We start from the raw sequence: 19,031 nt of genomic DNA on the forward strand, positions 1-19,031 counted from the left end.
GACTTTAGGTACACATATGAACAATTAAGCGTCTTAAGAATATTGAGATTTTCTCACACAATTTGGCATACTAGCTTTCATTTGAAATACGATTCAAGCCACCACATTTTAATATGCAACCCATACTTTGAAACTCATGAAAACATTATGGAATTCAATTCCAAGAGAGAAAGTTTAGCCAACATACCTCAATTGAGCTTTCCTTAAATTACTACAACGTTTCGAAAATTCTAGCAATCCCAATCTATTTGAGACATAACAAAATTAAACCATAATTAAGATGATATTCATGGTCTCAGCTCATTTGAGCATTTTATCAAACACTAAGTGTGGATTAAGGTTCAAGGTCCTTTTATGGAGGATTCCATCATCCCACAACCCAATCTTTATCATTTTTAGCTCAACAATCTTTCTACACCCTTTGATAATACATGCATGTAAAATAAACAACCCTCTTGCCTAGAAATTATATTGCTTATTACCCATTTCTAGACAAAATTCGAAATTGAGGGTTAAGGTGTAGAATCTTACCTCTAGGATGAAGACCTAGTGAGTTTCCCTGCTTAATCTTCCAAAACTTAAGTAAGAATTGAAGAATCAATTATAGAGGAACACCTTCTCACTCTAGGGCACTCTCTCTCACTCTAAAATATCAGATTATACCTAAAAATGATCCAAAAAGTGTATTTAACGAAATAGAGTCGGGTTTTAAAAACCCAAAAATGAAGCTCCGGAACAGGTTCTGCAGTCGCATATGCGACCGCATAATGGTTATGCGGACCGCATATCGGTCGCATAATTGGTGTCCAAAATGACCAGAAATCTGCCTGAGTCTGCGGTCGCATAGTACACCGCATAACAGTTATGCGGTCGCATAGTCGACCGCATAATTGCTTTCAACTGACCCAATTAACTCCCTCACTCTGCGGCCATTATGCGGTCCACAGAGTGATTCCGCGGTCGCATAATGGACCGCAGAAATGCACTTTTCCGCCAAAAAATTTACTTTACTTTCCTGTGTATTGTTCAACCTAAAATGTCCAAGCCGCGAAGAATTTCTACAATCCTCAAATACGTAATTCTAGTCTGGCACCATGAAACATTATTTTCTTTGCAAATTTTACCGGGCTTTCCACCTAAGTTCTTCAAAAATTTTCGGGGTATTACAAATATACAAAATAGACTGTCACTATTCAAAAAATATACAAAATAGACATTTTGGGCTATTAGATGTAATATGTTTGGGCTGAAGGGCCATTTCGTGTCAGTGGGAAAAATATGGGCTATTAAAATTTTGAGGGGCTATAGAGGGTAGTTTTCTCAAAAAACAACTGAAACTCCAATAATAAGTTATTCTTCTTGGCACACTTAGTGGTCGTTTGGACATAAGAATTGTAAAATTCCAAAAAACAAAATAAAAACAATTTTTAAGTGAAAATGATATTTAAAAATTAGAGTTGTGTTTGGGCATGAATATAATTTTGAGTTGTTTTTGAAGTTATATTAGTGATCTGAGTGGAAATTTTGAAAAACAGTTTTTTGGAGTTTTTCAAATTTTCGAAACATTCCAAAATTCATTTTCAAGTAAAAATTGGACATTTTATAGCCAAATATTGATTTTGAAAAAAAGTAAAAAATATTCGAAAAAAGTGATAAAATTCTTATGTCCAAATGGGCAATTAGTTGACCTCTGGAAAACATGGGCGGACCAACGTGTATCAAAGAGGGTTCAAATGAATCCGTTTCGACGAAAAAATATAATGTTTTGTCACGACTCGAAATTCCCACATTCGGACCGTGATGGCGCCTAACATTTCACTTGCTAGGCAAGCCAACGTTAGAATAATATTAACTAATTTTTAAATAATTTTTAAATTATTAATAATCAAAAAAATAAATGCGGAAGCAAAGTTTGAAATATAGTGAAATAATCCATAAAAATAACGGTATCTAAATACCATCCCAGAATTTGGTGTCACAAGTGCACGAGCTTCTAGAATAAATACAAATAAAGGTCTGAATAAAATAAAGCTGTCTGAAAATAAACACACATCGAAAGTAAAATAGACGGGGACTTCAGAACTGCGGACGCCATGCGGTTATACCTCAAGTCTCCTCTGGTAGCTGAAATCCGAGCAAGTCTATGGTACGCCGCTGGGACCAACTCCAAAATCTGCACAAGAAGTGCAGAGTGTAGTATCAGTACAACCGACCCCATGTACTGGTAAGTGCTGAGCCTAACCTCGACGAAGTAGTGACGAGGCTAAGGCGGTTCACTTACATTAACCTGTACGCAATATTAATAACAACAACAAATAATAATAGAAATAAATCAGGTAACTCGTTTATAATAATTGAAGCCAACTCAGCAGTCATAACCAATTATCATTTCTATCAATTCTGTTGCAGCGTGAAACCCGCTCTCACAATATATTCACATTCGGTTCTGTTGCGGCGTGCAACCCGCTCCTCCAATATATTCATTTTAATCAAGTCTGTCATATATTTATTTCAATCAAGTATATATATAGACTTTTAAATAAGTCTGTTGCGGCGTGCAATCCGATCCCCCAATATTGACTTTTAAATAAGTCTATTGCGGCGTGCAATCCGATCCCCCAATATAGATATATTTACTTTCATTTCCGTTGCGGCGTGCAACCCGTTCCCCCAATATGTATAACTTTAAACAGCTCATAATATAAATAATAATTACTCCAATAAATACCACGTCCAAAGAGAACTATTAAACATCAAGGCACACAATAATTATAATTTTTTTATGAACAAACAATGGCAATAACAATTTATTTTGAAAATCAGAGAGAAAATAGACAGTTTAATATTTAATATGTTAAATGTCAAGTAGCAATTAGTGCACATAATTCAAATAATCATGTAACAATTATTATAAGAATTTAAGAATTAATATTTGACAAAGAATAGGAGAGAAACAATTATTATAACAAATAAATTTATGGTTTAAAACAATTTATGGTTTTTCAAGTAAGTAGGCAAACAATAAATTTCAAGACGTATAGACACTCGTCACCTCGCCTATACGTTGCTCACATGCATTTCACATAACAAATAATTTAAGGGTTCTATTCCCTCAAGTCAAGGTTAACCACGATACTTACCTCGCTTTGCAAATTCCAATCAATTATTCAACCACAGTTTTTCCTTTTAAATTTGTCTCCGAAAGATTCAAATCTATTCACAAACAATTCGATATATTCAATACTAATCATAAGAATTAATTCAATATGAATTTACTAATTTTTCGAATAAAAATCCGAAATTCATTTAAATATTCGACAGTGGGACCACAAAACTTGCTCATCTGATAAAGCAAAAAAAAGTTAACTTAAATTTGATGACTTCATTTTGTGGCAGTGAATAAAAAAGAAGAGAAAAGTATAGTTGAGCAAATCTGGCTTATTACAAATGATGTCGTTTCAATTACTAATATCATATTTAATGAACTCACTCGTACAAAATCGTGGGTCCGCCGGGCAAATTAGTTTCCTTTTCTTTTGCCTTTGTGTTCTCCTTCAATGCTCTCTTGCATTCGGACTTCTATAAATTTTGGTTTCAAAATGATTCTCACGTATATTAAAGAATAACACATTATTTCAAACCAAATAAAAATAGTATCAGTTGAAACATGCCATATGGTTAAGCTTTTTTTGAATGATTATGTTTTTGTTTAAACCATTACTTGCGAAGTTGCAGCATACTAATTTATTTAGAGATCTCCTCCACGAATTTTAAGGAATTTTACTACAAACCAAAGCAGTAACCAACCAAGAAGCTTATATAAGATGTTTAATGTATTGATTGAATTGTTTGTGGTTTACATTACTCTCTTGATGAATACTTACATATGCCTAAAGCTTATATTAATAGCATCATCAAACTTATGATTACATCTCTTACACAGATATTGTACTTCGGACAACCCAAGTTATGAGAAAGTTCTCATTAATCTTAATGCGCTTAAAAGAAATGCTAGTGGTTAAATATTCCGGCAATAGTCTGCAAATTCCGACAATAGTTTGTAGGTTCTGGCCACAATTAATTCATTGATTTTTGGGTTAAAGTAGGCTCCCTTTCCCATTCAAAAGGTGAGGGGTATTGTTGTTAGTCCCGCCAATATTGCTGTATTTGTAAATAATAATTCTGTAAAATATAAGTTATCGTAATGAAACAATAATTAATTCGATCCCACTGAATTCACAGTGTTTCCTTAAGGAATTTAATCCCCTCCTAATACTCAAGGTAATGGATTATTTCCTCCCAGGATAGAATGAATCACACACTGGTGTAGCAGTACTTCAAACCCCAGTGTTTCAGCGAACACAAAGTTCGATAGCAAATCACACTTACAGTTGCTTTGTTTGAAGTTAAAACAATGCAGAACAAAGGAGTAGAAACTCAGAAAATCGTATGGAAATGCTGAGAGGAAGGAGTGCAATGTATAGCCAAAGTTGAGCGTTTTCATTTTCAGTTTTTGTGTTGTTTTCGTTTTTCAATTCTTATGATGATGTCTGAAGGGTATAAAATATAATGTGTGTATATATATATATATATATATATATATATATATATATATATATATATAGAAAAAGTTGGAAACGATGGAAAAATGGAATTCTTTCTAATAATAACTTCAAAATTGCTAATTATCTTTTTACAATTCTTATTCCATTTGTGCCTATTTTATCAATCCATACTTAGTATAGTGATACATTAATCCTTATACCAAATGGAGAATGCATAATTACTGATTTACTTCCCTCACTTGTTCATTTTGTCAACTATACATCTAAGGAGAGTCCTAAAGCACAAACACCCAATATAATTATACACATTTTCAGCACACATCAAGTATTCAATATGTCATACCCTTAACTAAAATATTTATATATCTTTTTTCAAGAGGTCGTCTAATTGCCTAAAATCAATTAGGACCAGAAATGTTTAGTTGTCAAAAATAGATGCTTGTACCATAAAATATCTTTTTCAAAATTTGAAGGACATTCAACTTTAAAGATCTAGAATGCAAAATCTAATTATACAGTTCAAGCTATCACGCTTGGGAAAATCAAGACTGAAATTTGAATGATCTCTAAATTGGTTGACCTAAAAAGACAAAAGAAAACAAAAGAAGAAAAAGGAGGCAAGAGTTATGCGTGTGGGGCAGCGGTCTTAGACCATTTGACACGTGTCCCATACGTTGTTTACCGGCGCAATAGGAGTCTTCAAAATTACTTCCCCTATCCAATATTACGTTGTATACCCTTTTTTAAAAATTTGTCTAAATTAACAATCTTTAAGAAAAACTATTAAATTTTAGTATTTCCATTTTTATAATGACATGTTTTATTGGAACTCTCATTATTATTTATTTAAAATGAAAAAACCTGTGAAATTATCCCCATCACTTATAATTTGAAAGGGCGAGTTTGATACTTCTCATTTATTTAACTTACATGTCAAAATTTTCTTTTAATTTCTGAAGTCCCTACGAAATCAAATACCCTCATATAAAATGAGACTAATTACAGTCTTAGATGCCCAATAACTCTATGCTAAATCTTGGGGTGTAGTTTTATTTTCCTTTTCTTTTTTTTCCATCTTATTTATAAAAAAAGAGATTTTTATGTTGTGCAACTACTGTAATTGAGTAATTACAGTTTGCAACACAACTTTTGTCTAACTATCAATTATTTATTTCTGCTTTCATGAGAAAATCTCTCTAATTATCTCAAGCTAAATATTAGTCTCATAGAATAAGCAAGTTGATTGTTTTATGCGATTTAGACTTTAGAATACTTCAACAAAGCAGTATATACAAATTTGAAACTTTTTTACACCGGTAGTCTTTAAAAAATACTTAGAGTAACATAATATACGATTCACCTTTAGAACAATTTCTTCTTCGGTCGAGAAATAACAAGTTTGAATAAATTATATTTGATCAAAATTAGTTTTCTACAAAGATTAAATTTTTAGTAAGCATTTAAATCAGGTCCAATTCATAAATTTGGCTGCCCAACGGACATTACAAAGTGGGTTCGTTGCAACTGTTACTTTAACAACAAATTAATCCAAATAATCGACCACCCAACTGCTTAAACTAAAAATAGCTAGTAAAAGTATAATATATATACATAATTTATATATTATATGTGTATACTTATGTATAATTAATATATAAACTATGTATACGGCTAGAAAAAGTAAACAATGAATATGACAGACTATTCGTGTAAAATTCTTTTACGCAAGTATAAAAGTGGGCGTACGTGTAACTATAATTTTTTCCTAAAACTATCACTTTTATGTCCTTTTTAGGTGTTCAAATAAATCCCCAGAGTACATTAAATTCAATTTAATAAACTGTACATGAGTTGGTAATGTTGTAAGTGGGCAAAATCATGGACAAAAAGAGATTCACTATTTGTAACATTCCATGAATTTTCAGAAAAAACTCCATTGTAACCTAATTTATGTAAACACATGAGGTAATGCAAGGTAATAAATTAAGATATTATTGTTCTCTTAAGCAAGTGAAAATCACTAAATTTCATTAAAGATTATTTGTAATCCTGCGAGTTCATGAATATTATTTGTAATCCCATATATAAAGATTTTTGTTAGTAGTGATATATAAATTATTCTTTATTATTTACAACTAATAATGGGTCATATATTTAGCCCCTCGTGAGTATCCTGCTAAGATAGGTACTAATTTAAAATATTTTGGAGTGACCAATTATCTAAACCAACACCTCCTTGCATTTTTAAGTGTGCATAAGTACCTCTTTTGTTTGCTATGAGATCTATTCGGTAGCAGCTATCAAATATACTGCCCCAATTTCCATGGATATACCAAAAACCCCAATTTCCTAAACTGCCCTTTCGACCCCAAGCTCCTCCCGTTAGCCGCTTTTATAATAGGGTAATGATGGCAGATTAGGCTTGAAAATGTTGAAATAGTTCAAAAAAGAAAAAGGACGAGTCAAGTCTAATGGCTGTCATTGTTGAAGTCATACTCCTTCAGGTACTTAGGCATTTAACATGTGGTTTTGTAAAAGAGGTCATTTTCTTTATTTAATTATGGTACATGGTATTAAGTCAATAGGCTGCATTAGCACTAAACATCAAAGTAAATCACTAGATTCGTCGAGTATTATTTAAAACTTGAATAATTAATTAATTATTCAACATTTCGGTTATTATTCAACATTGATTTGACTACATCATATGTTGTTAAATATAGAGTTTGCGTCATGGATTGCCCATATAAACTGACCCGGCCCGACCTAATAAGAAGAGATGAGGTTAAATAGTAACCAAAAGAAGTTACTTATCAATTATCACACCCACAATAACTTCTACCACTATTCTAAATGTGTGGGAGTGGGATTGAAATTTTATTTTCTTATCATATATAAAAGAGGGTTTCCTCTTCTTTGAAAAATAAATTTCTCTTCTTCTCCCAACACAACACACATGCAAGAGGGAAGACTTTAGTTTGTGAAATAAACTTTGTTTTCTAGTGATTCAAAGTAGATTTGGGTCAATTATTTTGGTAGCAATTACAACAATTTTCGCTGTGCGTAACAATCAGGGGCGGACCTATGCTATACAAATAGGGGTCACTAGCACCCGTAAAGTTCGGCAAAAACTCCATGTATACATGTATATATCTTTAAAAAATAGTAATATACTAGTAATGTGCCAAAATCAAGTTTTGGTTGAATTCAAAAGTGCACCCACGTGCTTCAAATCCTAGGTCCGCCTCCGGTAACAATCCCAAAATCTTATTCTTGATCCGAGTGGGAGTGGAAGTCTGAATTTCAACTACGAAAGAGTTGATCACGCCCAACTCTAGTCTTAAAAAGGATAAGCGGTCGCTGCAAATATAATCTGGTTTAAAAGTCCGAAGTCGAATCTCACAGAGAACTAAGGTTTAGCTACAACCGTTGAGCCGAGTTGAAACTCCCTCTATCCTCAGTTATTGCGTACAGGACAAGCAAGTTATTAAGGGCTCTTTATGCCAAATACTTTTACAACTGACGCTTTCTAACTCTCTATGAGGAGTCCTTACAGTCTTTTTTGTTAAAATGAATGCGGATGGGTGTCTGCTTTCTTTGAGAATTTGGATTGTACAACCAAGAATGTGGCTGAATTCTGGGCGATAAGGTCTAAGACCGTCTCTTCTTTTCCACATCCTCATACCAGTCAATCAAGTAGTACAAGAACTGTATCTTATCTTATAGCTCGGCGCGGCGGGTCGCAGCCCTGGAATCACTTAAGACTCGTACAAGCAGAGTATTGTCCTTCTTCTGCTTTATGTGGATGACTGCGCAGGGGCTTAGGTCAACACTTATATAATAGCCAGTCATCAATTGGAAGTGGGCAAGATGGTGATAAATTGCGTGCTAAGTACTTCGATTAATAGTTTGCAGGATTTCTAGAATAGGAATAGGCTTTTTCTTTAGAGTAAGGCCCCTTTCTTTTCTTCCAAACTCGGTCGAATACGTCGTTAACCTTTGTGGTGGATCGACGAGAGTGCGCCTAGCCAGGCGAAACTCTCAGTCGTAGTTTGGCGACCGATGGGCCTTCGATTTGCCCCTACCCTAGCTCTATAATCCACCCGTCTTCCCTTTTTTTTCCAAGGGATGGGGTTGGGGTGTATAATAACCTTTTTTTTTAGGGAGGAAAAAGAGAAACTTCCTGATTAAATACTATCACTAAGAAGACAAGCTCGAACAATTCCTATGTTATAAATATTAAGATTCTTATATCTAATTAACTAATAAATTAAACTAGTACATTAACAACTATAGACCTCGCGAAGCCTGGTCTATAGCGCGGTCAACCTAGCTATAGACCTCGAGAAGCCCAGCGCGGTCAACCTGGCTATAGACCTCGCAAAGCCTGGTCTGTATCACGGTTTGGGTACTTGATACTTTTGCTCTCTTTTCTTGCATTTTTGTCCTCTTTTTGTGCAACTTTCATTCGACTATTTCTTCCGATGTTCCTACACATAAAACAACACAATTTAGTTCAAATGTCGCACAATAATTCACTAAACCAATAAAATATAGGGCGAGTAATGTGCTAAAGGTATAGCATTTTGGCCGAACATCACCAACACACACTTAAACGTTGCTCGTCCTCGAGTCAACCACCAATTCACACTAACATTGAGCACTTTATTTTCTTTTAGCACATCCGAAGCACACCATACCAACGCCTATGGTTAGAATTTTTCTATATTTTGGAGTATTTTACTATAGGTTTTATCATTTTAACTTTACAATATGAGTTTAATTAGTATTTCTTCTTTATTTCTTTAATTTCAAGCATGAGTAGCTAATTTTTACTAGGATTGTGGCCCAACCCTAGTGTGTAAACCTTATGGGTATCTAATTTAGTGCCTGTTTATGATTCAGTGTTTGTTATTTAGTCTTGTTCATGCTTTAATTTATAAAATTAATAGTTGTTAGTCTCTACTTGAGAAAGAGAGACTTAGTCTAGAAAATCTTGGCTAACAAGAAATTGGGTCAATCGAGAGATTGATTAATCCAATCAAAAGGATTCAACCTAGAGATAGTAATAACCCGACTTGAGATTTTATTAATTATTTTGTGTAATACCCATTTGGACTTGAGAAATCCAAATTGGGAAAAACCATTCTCTCACCGAGAGATATTGAGTGGGTAATTTAGAGTTGATAACTATAATACACCCCGATCAACAAAACAATCATTAAGGTTTTTATCCCATTAAGCGAACACCTAGGTGAAGGTCATAACCCTAGGCTTTTTACAAACTTGAAAAACAACAAAACTAATTATCCTAGTCTTATTTCTTTACTTTTCAATCCCTAGTTTTAAAATAAAAATAGCAACAAAACCATTTTGTGGAAGTGCAAATTAAGATAGTTCAAATTCACTCATTAGAATATATACTCCTAACTCCCATCTAGCTCCCTGTGGATTCAATCCCGACTCTTCATTGGGTTACTATAATTGTAATCGACCGTGTCATACCTTATTTTGAGGTGTGCATTGTGCGCGATAGGTCAACTATCAAACTAGTCAAAGGCGCCTAGTACACCTCATTTTTCCCATCCTTTTATTCCCTAAATCCTACTCTACTCTAAAGATAAAAAAAACTACTACCCGGTTCAACTACATCTCGTGAAAAAGAACCGAGGTACAAAGAAAAATCACGAGGGATTATTACTACCTAAAATAAAAAAAGATATATTTTTGGATTTTTCTGTATTTTCATTTTATTTTTATTTTTTTGTTAGACTTTAGTCCCTCAAGAAAACAGTCAAGGAGATTAATCGTCGGGAAAAGTCTAATCATTTCAAAGTTTTTTTTAAATGTTTATATTCTATGCTAAAATAGAAAAGACGAAGCTAAATTTTTTTTAAAAAAATAAAAAAAGAAGTAATTAGTGTATCTAATATTTACAAGTCACAGAGAATACAACCTCCCACCCACACTTAATTCATGCAATATCCTCAGTGCATATATAAATTCATAATAAATAAAATATAAGTAAGGTGGTAGGAAAAACTCCCTGATCAGTCATCGTCATCGCCTTCATCTTCGAAGGCCCCATCTGCAGCTATCCACTCTTCATCCTCTGCTCCCTCCTCTGCATCATCATCATCCTCCTCCTCGAACTGCTCTGGCTCGGCCTCGGAACACTCTGGCGTGTTGACATTCTCATAATCTAGGAGTCGTTGGCCATCGCAAAGCCCAACCAGCTGCTGGGCATGAGCATTGAGCGGGAAACGCTCCTCCAAGATGGCCCTATCCTCCGTAGTGGCCGGCCTCCCTCCAAGCCTAAGCTGCAAGTCCATCATCCCATATAAATGGGCCATAAAGTTTTCATCTCAAGCATTGCGCTCGGCCCCTATCAGTGAGGCCATAGCACTCTCCTCCTTCGCCCGAATGCTGGTGATATCCGTCAGTCGGAGGGGTGGTGGAATGACTACAACAAAAGCTCGCTCCTCCTCCACATTCACTTTCTGGCCAGTCATTAGGAAGTACAACGGGCATACCTTTCAAGGCTAATAAGAGTCTCATGGTTGCATGGAAGTAAGCGTGTGTTGATCAATTTCAACCACACCTGAGCTTTCGGCATTATTTTTTTCTTTGAAAATTTCCTATGATGTTTAGTGTTCTTGTCACAAACCCAAGCGGCCACATAATTGACACCACAGATAGTGTGTCTCAGCGCCCGATATGTTGGACGGGTAATGAAGTAATCCAAGGGCTCCTGAGGAACATCCAGAGCTCCCAAGTAATTGCATATAACTAATGCGGAAAAATCAATCAAGCTCCCCCGAATAGGCACTAGCTGCTGAGGATCATTCAGATCATACCCAGCATAAAACTCATGGACAAGGTTTAAATTGATATCCCCAGTGCTTCCAAACACGTAGCTCAATCCAAAATCATGAATACCCTTCCAAATTGAGTGATACTTATATTTTAGACGACGCTCATGAATAGCCGACTCAGAGTGTATATGCTTCGGCCAATAAATCTTGTACCAGTCCTTGGCAGATGCGGGTATACTCTTAAGGCCAAATTGGCGTTGTCCCACCGGTTATGGGTGTGGGGCTTCTAGAGTTGCAACTGCTTGCAGCCCCTCAACCTGGCTTGAAGCGGCTTCCCCTCCATTCCTCTTTTTCGGTGGAGGTGCGAAGGAGGAAGCCTTAGCTTTGGTGGGAGCAGTGGCTTTGCCCTTGACTTTACCATTATCCTTCTTAGGAGGCATGTTTGTACCTACACAAGTGAACATTAGTCATTCTTAGATGCATTGAATCACTTCAAAACATGGTCGTGCGACCCCACACTTAAGAGTTCATCACATGATGTTCAACAATTTTCGAGGCTACTCAAACTTCACCTCATTATTTTAGCATGAGAATCAAGCAGTGACACAATGATGTCTACTACAATTTCGAAGCATATATCTACCGGTGAACCACCCCACACTTAAAATTTCAAGTGGTGCAAGGCGACATAGCACTAGTATTACAATCCCGGAGACTCGAGCTCCAATGGGGACAAATAGTGCCTTTGAGGCATTTTGACAAACACTTAGCATGCACTAGTGCCATGGAAGTGCTTGTATGAATGAGGGATTGCCTCACCCTCCCAAATCGGCTTGGAAATTCTGTGCTTCCACTTTTGTATACAACAAAAATACCATTCTTATGGGGTTTATGGGGTTAGGACAAACAAGCACATTGTTACTATGAAGAACAAACCGAAAAGTTATCCGATTTCATGACTTTACACAATTCGAAATTTGGCAAAGAAAAGAGTTAGAGACCATACCTTAGATGCTTAGGAGGAGGGATTGCTCTTCAATTGATGTTGCAAGTGAATGAAGAAATGGATGAATAATCGTCTTCAATGGGGTTTGTGTGGGAGGGGGAGAGGGAAATTGGGGAGGGCAGTAGAGAGGGGGGAATAATGTGTTTTATGTGATGGGAGGTTAGTAGAGGGTTAGTATAGCTACCGGTGATGTTGTGTTTTAATTAATGTGTGTGTGTGGGGTGTTTTATTAGCAAGAAGTTAGCAGAAAACAAAAGTACAAAAAATACGTAGCTCAACCTTACCTGGCGCCGCGAGGTGGACCTCACTACAACCCTTGCGACGCGAGCTCAATAGCGAGCTGGAAACCTGGTTAGGTGAGTTCTGCTAAAAGCTGGCAACGCGAGCTCTATTACCATGTCCGTTGTGTATTAGGCTGGGCAACATGAGGTACACAGCAATGTCTCTAGTGTAATCATGTGATTTTTTATTTCATTTTGTGAACGACTCCAAGCACTATGACCTCCCTGCGTTCTCCATTACCTGTTCAAGCATTAAGATTTAGTTAAACACTTGTTAGTGCATAAAAACAAACAAAAAATTCTAGTTAAGCTAAAATAAACTACGAATTGGGTTGCCTCCCAACGAGGCATGACACAGGATATGAAACTTAAGGTTCACTCAAAATTTGAGACTCCTGCAAATGAGTAACCGATATAACTTTTTCTCATCCATGTCAAGGTAATATTTCAAACTTTTCCCATTGACTTTAAACCTATTTGTTCCATCCTCATATTCAATTTCTACAGCTCCACTTGAGAATACTTGCACAACTCTAAATGGCCCCGACCATCTAGATTTCAGCTTCCCCGTAAATAATTTTAATCTTCAATTATACAACAACACGACATCTCCGGGTTTGAAAATCCTCTCTTGAATATGCTTATCATACATCATCTTCATCCTTTCTTTGTACAACCTGGTGATTTCAAAAGTATGGTAACAGAATTCGTCAAGTTCATGAAGCTTTGTGACCCTACTCGTACCAGCGGCCTCCATGTCAAGATTTAATTGTCTTAATGCCCAAAAAGCTCTATGCTCTAACTTCACCAGTAAGTGACATGCCTTTCCAAATATCAATTTGTACGGTGACATACCAATCGGAGTTTTGAATGTAGTGCGGTAGGCCTATAGTGCATCATACAATTTGTTTGCCCAATCAGTCCGAGTAGCATTTGTAGTTTTGGTCAAAACACTCTTGATTTCTCTGTTTGACACCTCCACTTGCCCACTTATTTGTGGGTGATACGGAGTGGCGACCTTATGGAGAATGCCATATTTCTCCAACAACTTTGCAAAGGCCCGATTGCAGAAGTGGGTGCCTTCAATACTGATGATCGCTCTTGGAGTACCAAATCGGGTGAAGATATTCTTTCTTAGAAAACCAATAACTCCCTTTGCATCATTTGTTGGGAGTGCCACGAATTCTACCCATTTCGAGACATAGTCCACATATACCAGTATGTACTTGTTGCTATATGTGCTGACAAATAGTCCCATAAAATCGGTTCCCCAAACATCAAATACTTTCACCTCTTGAATTTGGTTCATGAGCATCTCATGTCGACGGGAAATATTCCCCGTCCGTTAGCACTCATCACAGCTTTTCACCCAAAAGTGTGCATCTTTAAACAACATCGGCCAATAAAAACTTGACTCCATCACTTTAGCAGCTGTCCTTACTCCTCTAAAATGGCCTACATACGGGGAAGCATGACATGCCTGCAAAACAGAAGGTTGGTCTATCTCGGGAATGCATCTCCGGATCATGTTACCAATACAAATCCTAAACAATTATGGTTCATCCTAGAAATACATGCGACAATCACGAAAGAACTTCTTATTATGCACAAAGGACAAGTCATAGGGAATAATACCGCTCGCCAGGTAGTTTGCAATATCTGCATACCATGGCCTACCTCAAGGCTCGTGGCTTAAAGTTGTTCATCTAGGAAAGTATCCATGATCTCTTCCACCTCAACCCTCTTTTCAGCTCCTCAAGCCTGGACAAATGATCACCAACTTGGTTTTCCGTCCCCTTTCGGTCACAGATTTCCAAGTCGAATTCTTGCAGCAGTAGCACCCATCGAATCAGGCGTGACTTTGACTCCTTCTTCTAAATTAGGTACCTGAGAGCAGCATGGTCAGTATAAACAATTACTTTCGAGCGTATCAGGTATGACCTGAATTTGTCAAATGCGAACACCACTGATAGCATCTCTTTCTCCGTCACTGTGTAATTTAGTTGGGCATCACTCATGGTTCTACTTACATAGTAGATTGGATGCATGACTTTATCTTTTCTCTGCCCAAGAACTGCTCCCACAACATAGTCGCTTGCATCACACATCAGCTCAAAAGGTTATCCCCAGTTGGGTGCCACTATGATTGGTACAGTCACCAGTCTCTTCTTCAACTCTTCAAATGCTACCCTGTAGTCATTAGAAAACACAAAGGGGTGACCGTTTTCAAGCAATTTACACAAAGGGTTAGCAATTTTGGAAAAATCTTTTATAAACCGCCTGTAGAAACTGGCGTGACCAAGGAAACTTCTTATGGCCTTAACCGATGTGGGTGGAGGTAACTTCTCAATTATATCAACCTTAGCACGATCCACTTTAATGCCCTTACTTGACACTAGGTGTCCCAAGACTATACCTTCATGTACCATGAAATGGCACTTCTCCCAGTTTAGTACCAGATTAGTCTCCATACACCTCTTCAATACTCTTTTCAAGTTCATAAGGCACTCATCGAATGAGTTCCCCACCACTGGCGGGTGCATTGCATAGGCCAAACGACATTCTCCGAAAGGCATAGATGCCATACAGGCAGGTGAATGACGTTTTCTCTCTATCCTCCAGGGCAATCGAGATCTGGTTATACCCCGAGTATCCATCCAGGCAAAAGTGGGACCTCCCCACCAATATGTCTAGCATCTGATCAATGAAGGGCAGCAGAAAATGGTCTTTTTTGGTGGCCTTGTTCAATCTTTTGCAATCCATACAGATTTGCCATCCTGTGACTGTTCTCGTTAAGATCAATTCGTTGTTCTCATTTTGCACTACAGTCATTCCACCCTTTTTTGGCATATACTGAACTGGGCTGATCAGTTGCTGTCAGATATGGGGAAGATGATTCCCGCATCTAACCACTTGATCACTTCTTTCTTCACCACTTCTTTCATGTTGGGATTCAACCTTCTTTGATGTTCTCTGGAAGGTTTGTGCCCATCTTCCAGTAGAATCTTATGCATAAAAAACGTTGGGCTGATACCCTTTATGTTTGCTATAGTCCACCCAATTGCAGTCTTGCACTCCTTTAGAACATGCAAAAGTTTTTCTACCTGCACACCTAACAAACTGGTTGAGATAATAACATGCAATGTCGAACTTGGTCCCAAGAAAACATACCTGAGGTGAGACGGCAAGGGTTTCAGCTCCAACTGTGGTGGCTCTTTGATTGATGGCTTAGCCGGAGGGGTCTTTCTTTCTTCTAAGTGTAAAGGCTCGAATTCGAGCTCTCTTTTCCAGTACCCTTGGCCTTCAAGGGCCAACTCCCACTCCGCCAAGTTCTCACCATCTACCTCTTCTAAGTTCATCAGGCAGGCTGCTAGGGGATCTTTCGCATTCAGTGTCTCATCTTCCTCCTCCAAAATCATATCCACAGCTTCTATCAGAGAGAAGTTAGCAAACTCACTTGGTCGCCGCATAGACTTCTACACATTGAATGTTATCTCTTTATCGTTCAGTCTCATCTTTAGCTCCCCAGTTTCACAATCAATTAGAGCTCTCCTAGTGGCCAAGCATGGCCTTCCCAACCTGCACAAGTACATTATCAAGTATACCTGATGGCTTCTTCATCGTTCGGTCAGCTAGCTATAGTAACATGGATGTGGGTCTCGCTCTTCCAATGCCTAACCTTTTATAAATAGCTAAGGGAATCATGTTTATGATTGCCCCCAAATCACATAATGCTTTAGCGAAATCATAGCTGCCTATTGTGCATGGGATTGTGAAACTCCCTGGGTCGGCCAGCTTCTCATTTATGGGTCTCATCATGACAACACTACATGTCTGAGTTAGTGTAACAGTTGCCAAGTATTGAAAGTCGAACTTGCGAGACATCAAGTCCTTCATCATTTTTTCATAACCAGGGATCTCCCTCAATGCATCAATCAGTGGAATGTTTACTTGAATCTGCTTTAACATTTCCATAAATTTCTTATACTGCTCATCCTTTTATACTTGGTCAACCTCTGCGGGGAGGGTGCTGGCGGTCCCTTCTTTCCTGTGACTTGAGTTCGATCCTTCTCAGGCACTTTTTTCTACTTCCTTCCCTTGCACTCCCTCAACCTCCTTTTCAACCTCTTTTTCCTTGTTTAGTTCCTCTTAGGCTAGCTGGATTCTTACTCATGTTAGCTTACTTGACTCATCTACTTCAATCGGTACTGGCACGAGTATCTCAGTTGGTCGACTTTCGCGAGCAATTTCTTGCTCTAGGTCAAGATCTCTACCATTTCTCAGACTCACCGCCATCAGTTGCTTCATGCCCTACTATTTTAGATTGACATGTGTGTTTGCAGGTAAAGTCCCTTGGGGACAATTGTTCAGAGCCATAGATATCTTCCTTAATTGAATCTCAATGCCTTTTATCACTGAGTCATGTGCTTCCACCTTCTCTTGCATTTTTCCATTGGACCCAATCAGTTGTTGTAGCATTCCTTTAATTTCATACAACCCATCATCTTGTCTCACTATCTGTTATTGTTGAAGCTGTTGATAAGCCAACTACTGATTTTGCTGATTGTATCCCTGTTGCCTTTGGTAAGGCACGAGTTGACCCTGTGGTCGCATAACTCTATCATTGTTGTTGTTATTGAACTACTGCTATGCTGGTCTATACTACTGATTCCGCTGCCCCCAATTCTGACCACCTTGCCTCTAGCCTCCATAATTGCCAACATAGTTCATATTCTCTTGGTAGCTTTGATTGTCACTTTCATGTTCACCACTCGACGAACACATATATGGTTGGTTAATGCATGGTGTACATAAGTCCCAATTAGTTGTATCAACTATGTGTACCTGCTTCAGGCCTGATTCATCAATGTTCTTGGTGAGGATACTCATTTGCGTCACTAGAGTGGCCATATTCTCAGCTAGGGAGTTGCTTGGGTCCAAAGCTACTGAGTGAAATACAGGGGTGATTGTAGTGTCTCTTGTCATCCATCCTGAGTTTTGAGCCATTTTTTCAAGTAAGACCTTACATTCCTTGAATGATTTGCTAAAAAATGCTCCACCTGCTGAAGCATCAACATTGGCCTTCAAGCTGTCTGCCAATCCCATGTAGAACCTTTGCCCCAACATATGATCTGGAATGCCATGATGTGGACATTTAACCAACATACCTTTGAACCTCTCCCACATTTCTTGCAATGTTTCAGTTGGTTTTTGCCTGAAGCTCATTATCTCATCAACTTGCCTGGCAGTCTTATAGGGTGGGTAGAACTTGTTCAAAAACTGCTTGACTAATTCCTCCCAAGTGGTGATAGAGTTTATGGGGAGAGAATTGAGCCAAGTCTGAGCCTCTCCCGTCACTAAGAATGGAAACAACAACAGTCTTATTGCTTCCGGTGTCACATTCGGGTGCCTTTGCGTGACACAAATCGACATGAAAATTTTTAGATGTTGTTGTGGATCTTCAATGTAAGACCTCGAGTATAGTCCCTTAATCTGCAGTAGATGTAGCATGTTGTTTGTGATTTGAAATGATTTTGCTTGTATCTGAGGGACTGCAATTGCGATTGCCAGATTTTCAGCGGTGGGTTGTGCCCAATCACACAAGGTTTCTTCTGGAATAAGAGGTTTCACACCCTGATTGTTCGGGTCATTCATATTGTTTTGGTTGTTTATTACGTCACCCATGTCTAGTTCGATTTGTTCTGTTGAGTTCTGTTTTCGTTTGTCTCTCTTGTTTGCTCGATTTAGTGCCTTGAAAGATTTCTCAGGGTCTGGTAATGCTTCGTACAATTCACCAGTTCTTGAGTAGTTTCTAGGCATGCACCTGTAACACACAAGACTACAAACGTTAGAGTTTCAATATAATGAATTTCATATCGAGAAGGCTTAATAAACTATGAATTCTAACAATTCTTTTAGAAGTAATTAATAACACCATTAATTCCCCGCCAACGACGCCAAAATTTGATCACGCCCAACTCTAGTCCTAAAAAGGATAAGCGGTCGCTACAAATATAATTCGGTCTAAAAGTTCGAAGTCAAATCCCATAGAGAACTAAGGTTTAGCTACAATTGTTGGCTATCACTAAGAAGATAAGCTCGAACAATTCCTAAGTTATAAATATTAAGATTCTTATATCTAATTAACTAATAAATTAAACTAGTAGATTAATAACTAAAGATAATAAGGGTTGGAGAATAGATTAAGGAGGTCTAGAGTTATGATTTCTCCAATTGTCGGAATCATTCCCGCTATGTCTTCTATAATTTCGCCTAAGTATTATCTACCGATCTTGAGTACTTCGAGCGTCGTAATTCTCTCTCGAGCAACTTTCATAATTTACTAGACATATTCTCTCGAACT

At 37.5% G+C, this 19,031-nt stretch overlaps 1 protein-coding gene and 1 non-coding gene across 2 annotated transcripts; one reads left to right on the plus strand and one right to left on the minus strand.

Annotated features, from left to right (window-relative positions):
- Positions 1-16,143: 16,143 nt before the first annotated feature.
- Positions 16,144-16,636, minus strand: LOC138901777 (uncharacterized). The gene is made up of 2 exons (XM_070189566.1): positions 16,347-16,636; positions 16,144-16,246 (listed from the first exon to the last, which is right to left on the minus strand). The coding sequence occupies exons 1-2, from the start codon at positions 16,634-16,636 to the stop codon at positions 16,144-16,146; spliced, it is 393 nt and encodes a 130-aa protein (XP_070045667.1).
- A 1,168-nt stretch (positions 16,637-17,804) lies between these two features.
- On the plus strand, positions 17,805-17,911 carry LOC117277256 (small nucleolar RNA R71). Its single transcript, XR_004507528.1, has one exon. It is a non-coding gene; the product is annotated as a small nucleolar RNA R71 (small nucleolar RNA).
- The last annotated feature ends 1,120 nt before the right edge of the window (positions 17,912-19,031 follow it).

This window comes from Nicotiana tomentosiformis, chromosome 11 (genome assembly GCF_000390325.3).
Source record: "Nicotiana tomentosiformis chromosome 11, ASM39032v3, whole genome shotgun sequence".
Lineage (NCBI taxonomy): Eukaryota > Viridiplantae > Streptophyta > Magnoliopsida > Solanales > Solanaceae > Nicotiana > Nicotiana tomentosiformis.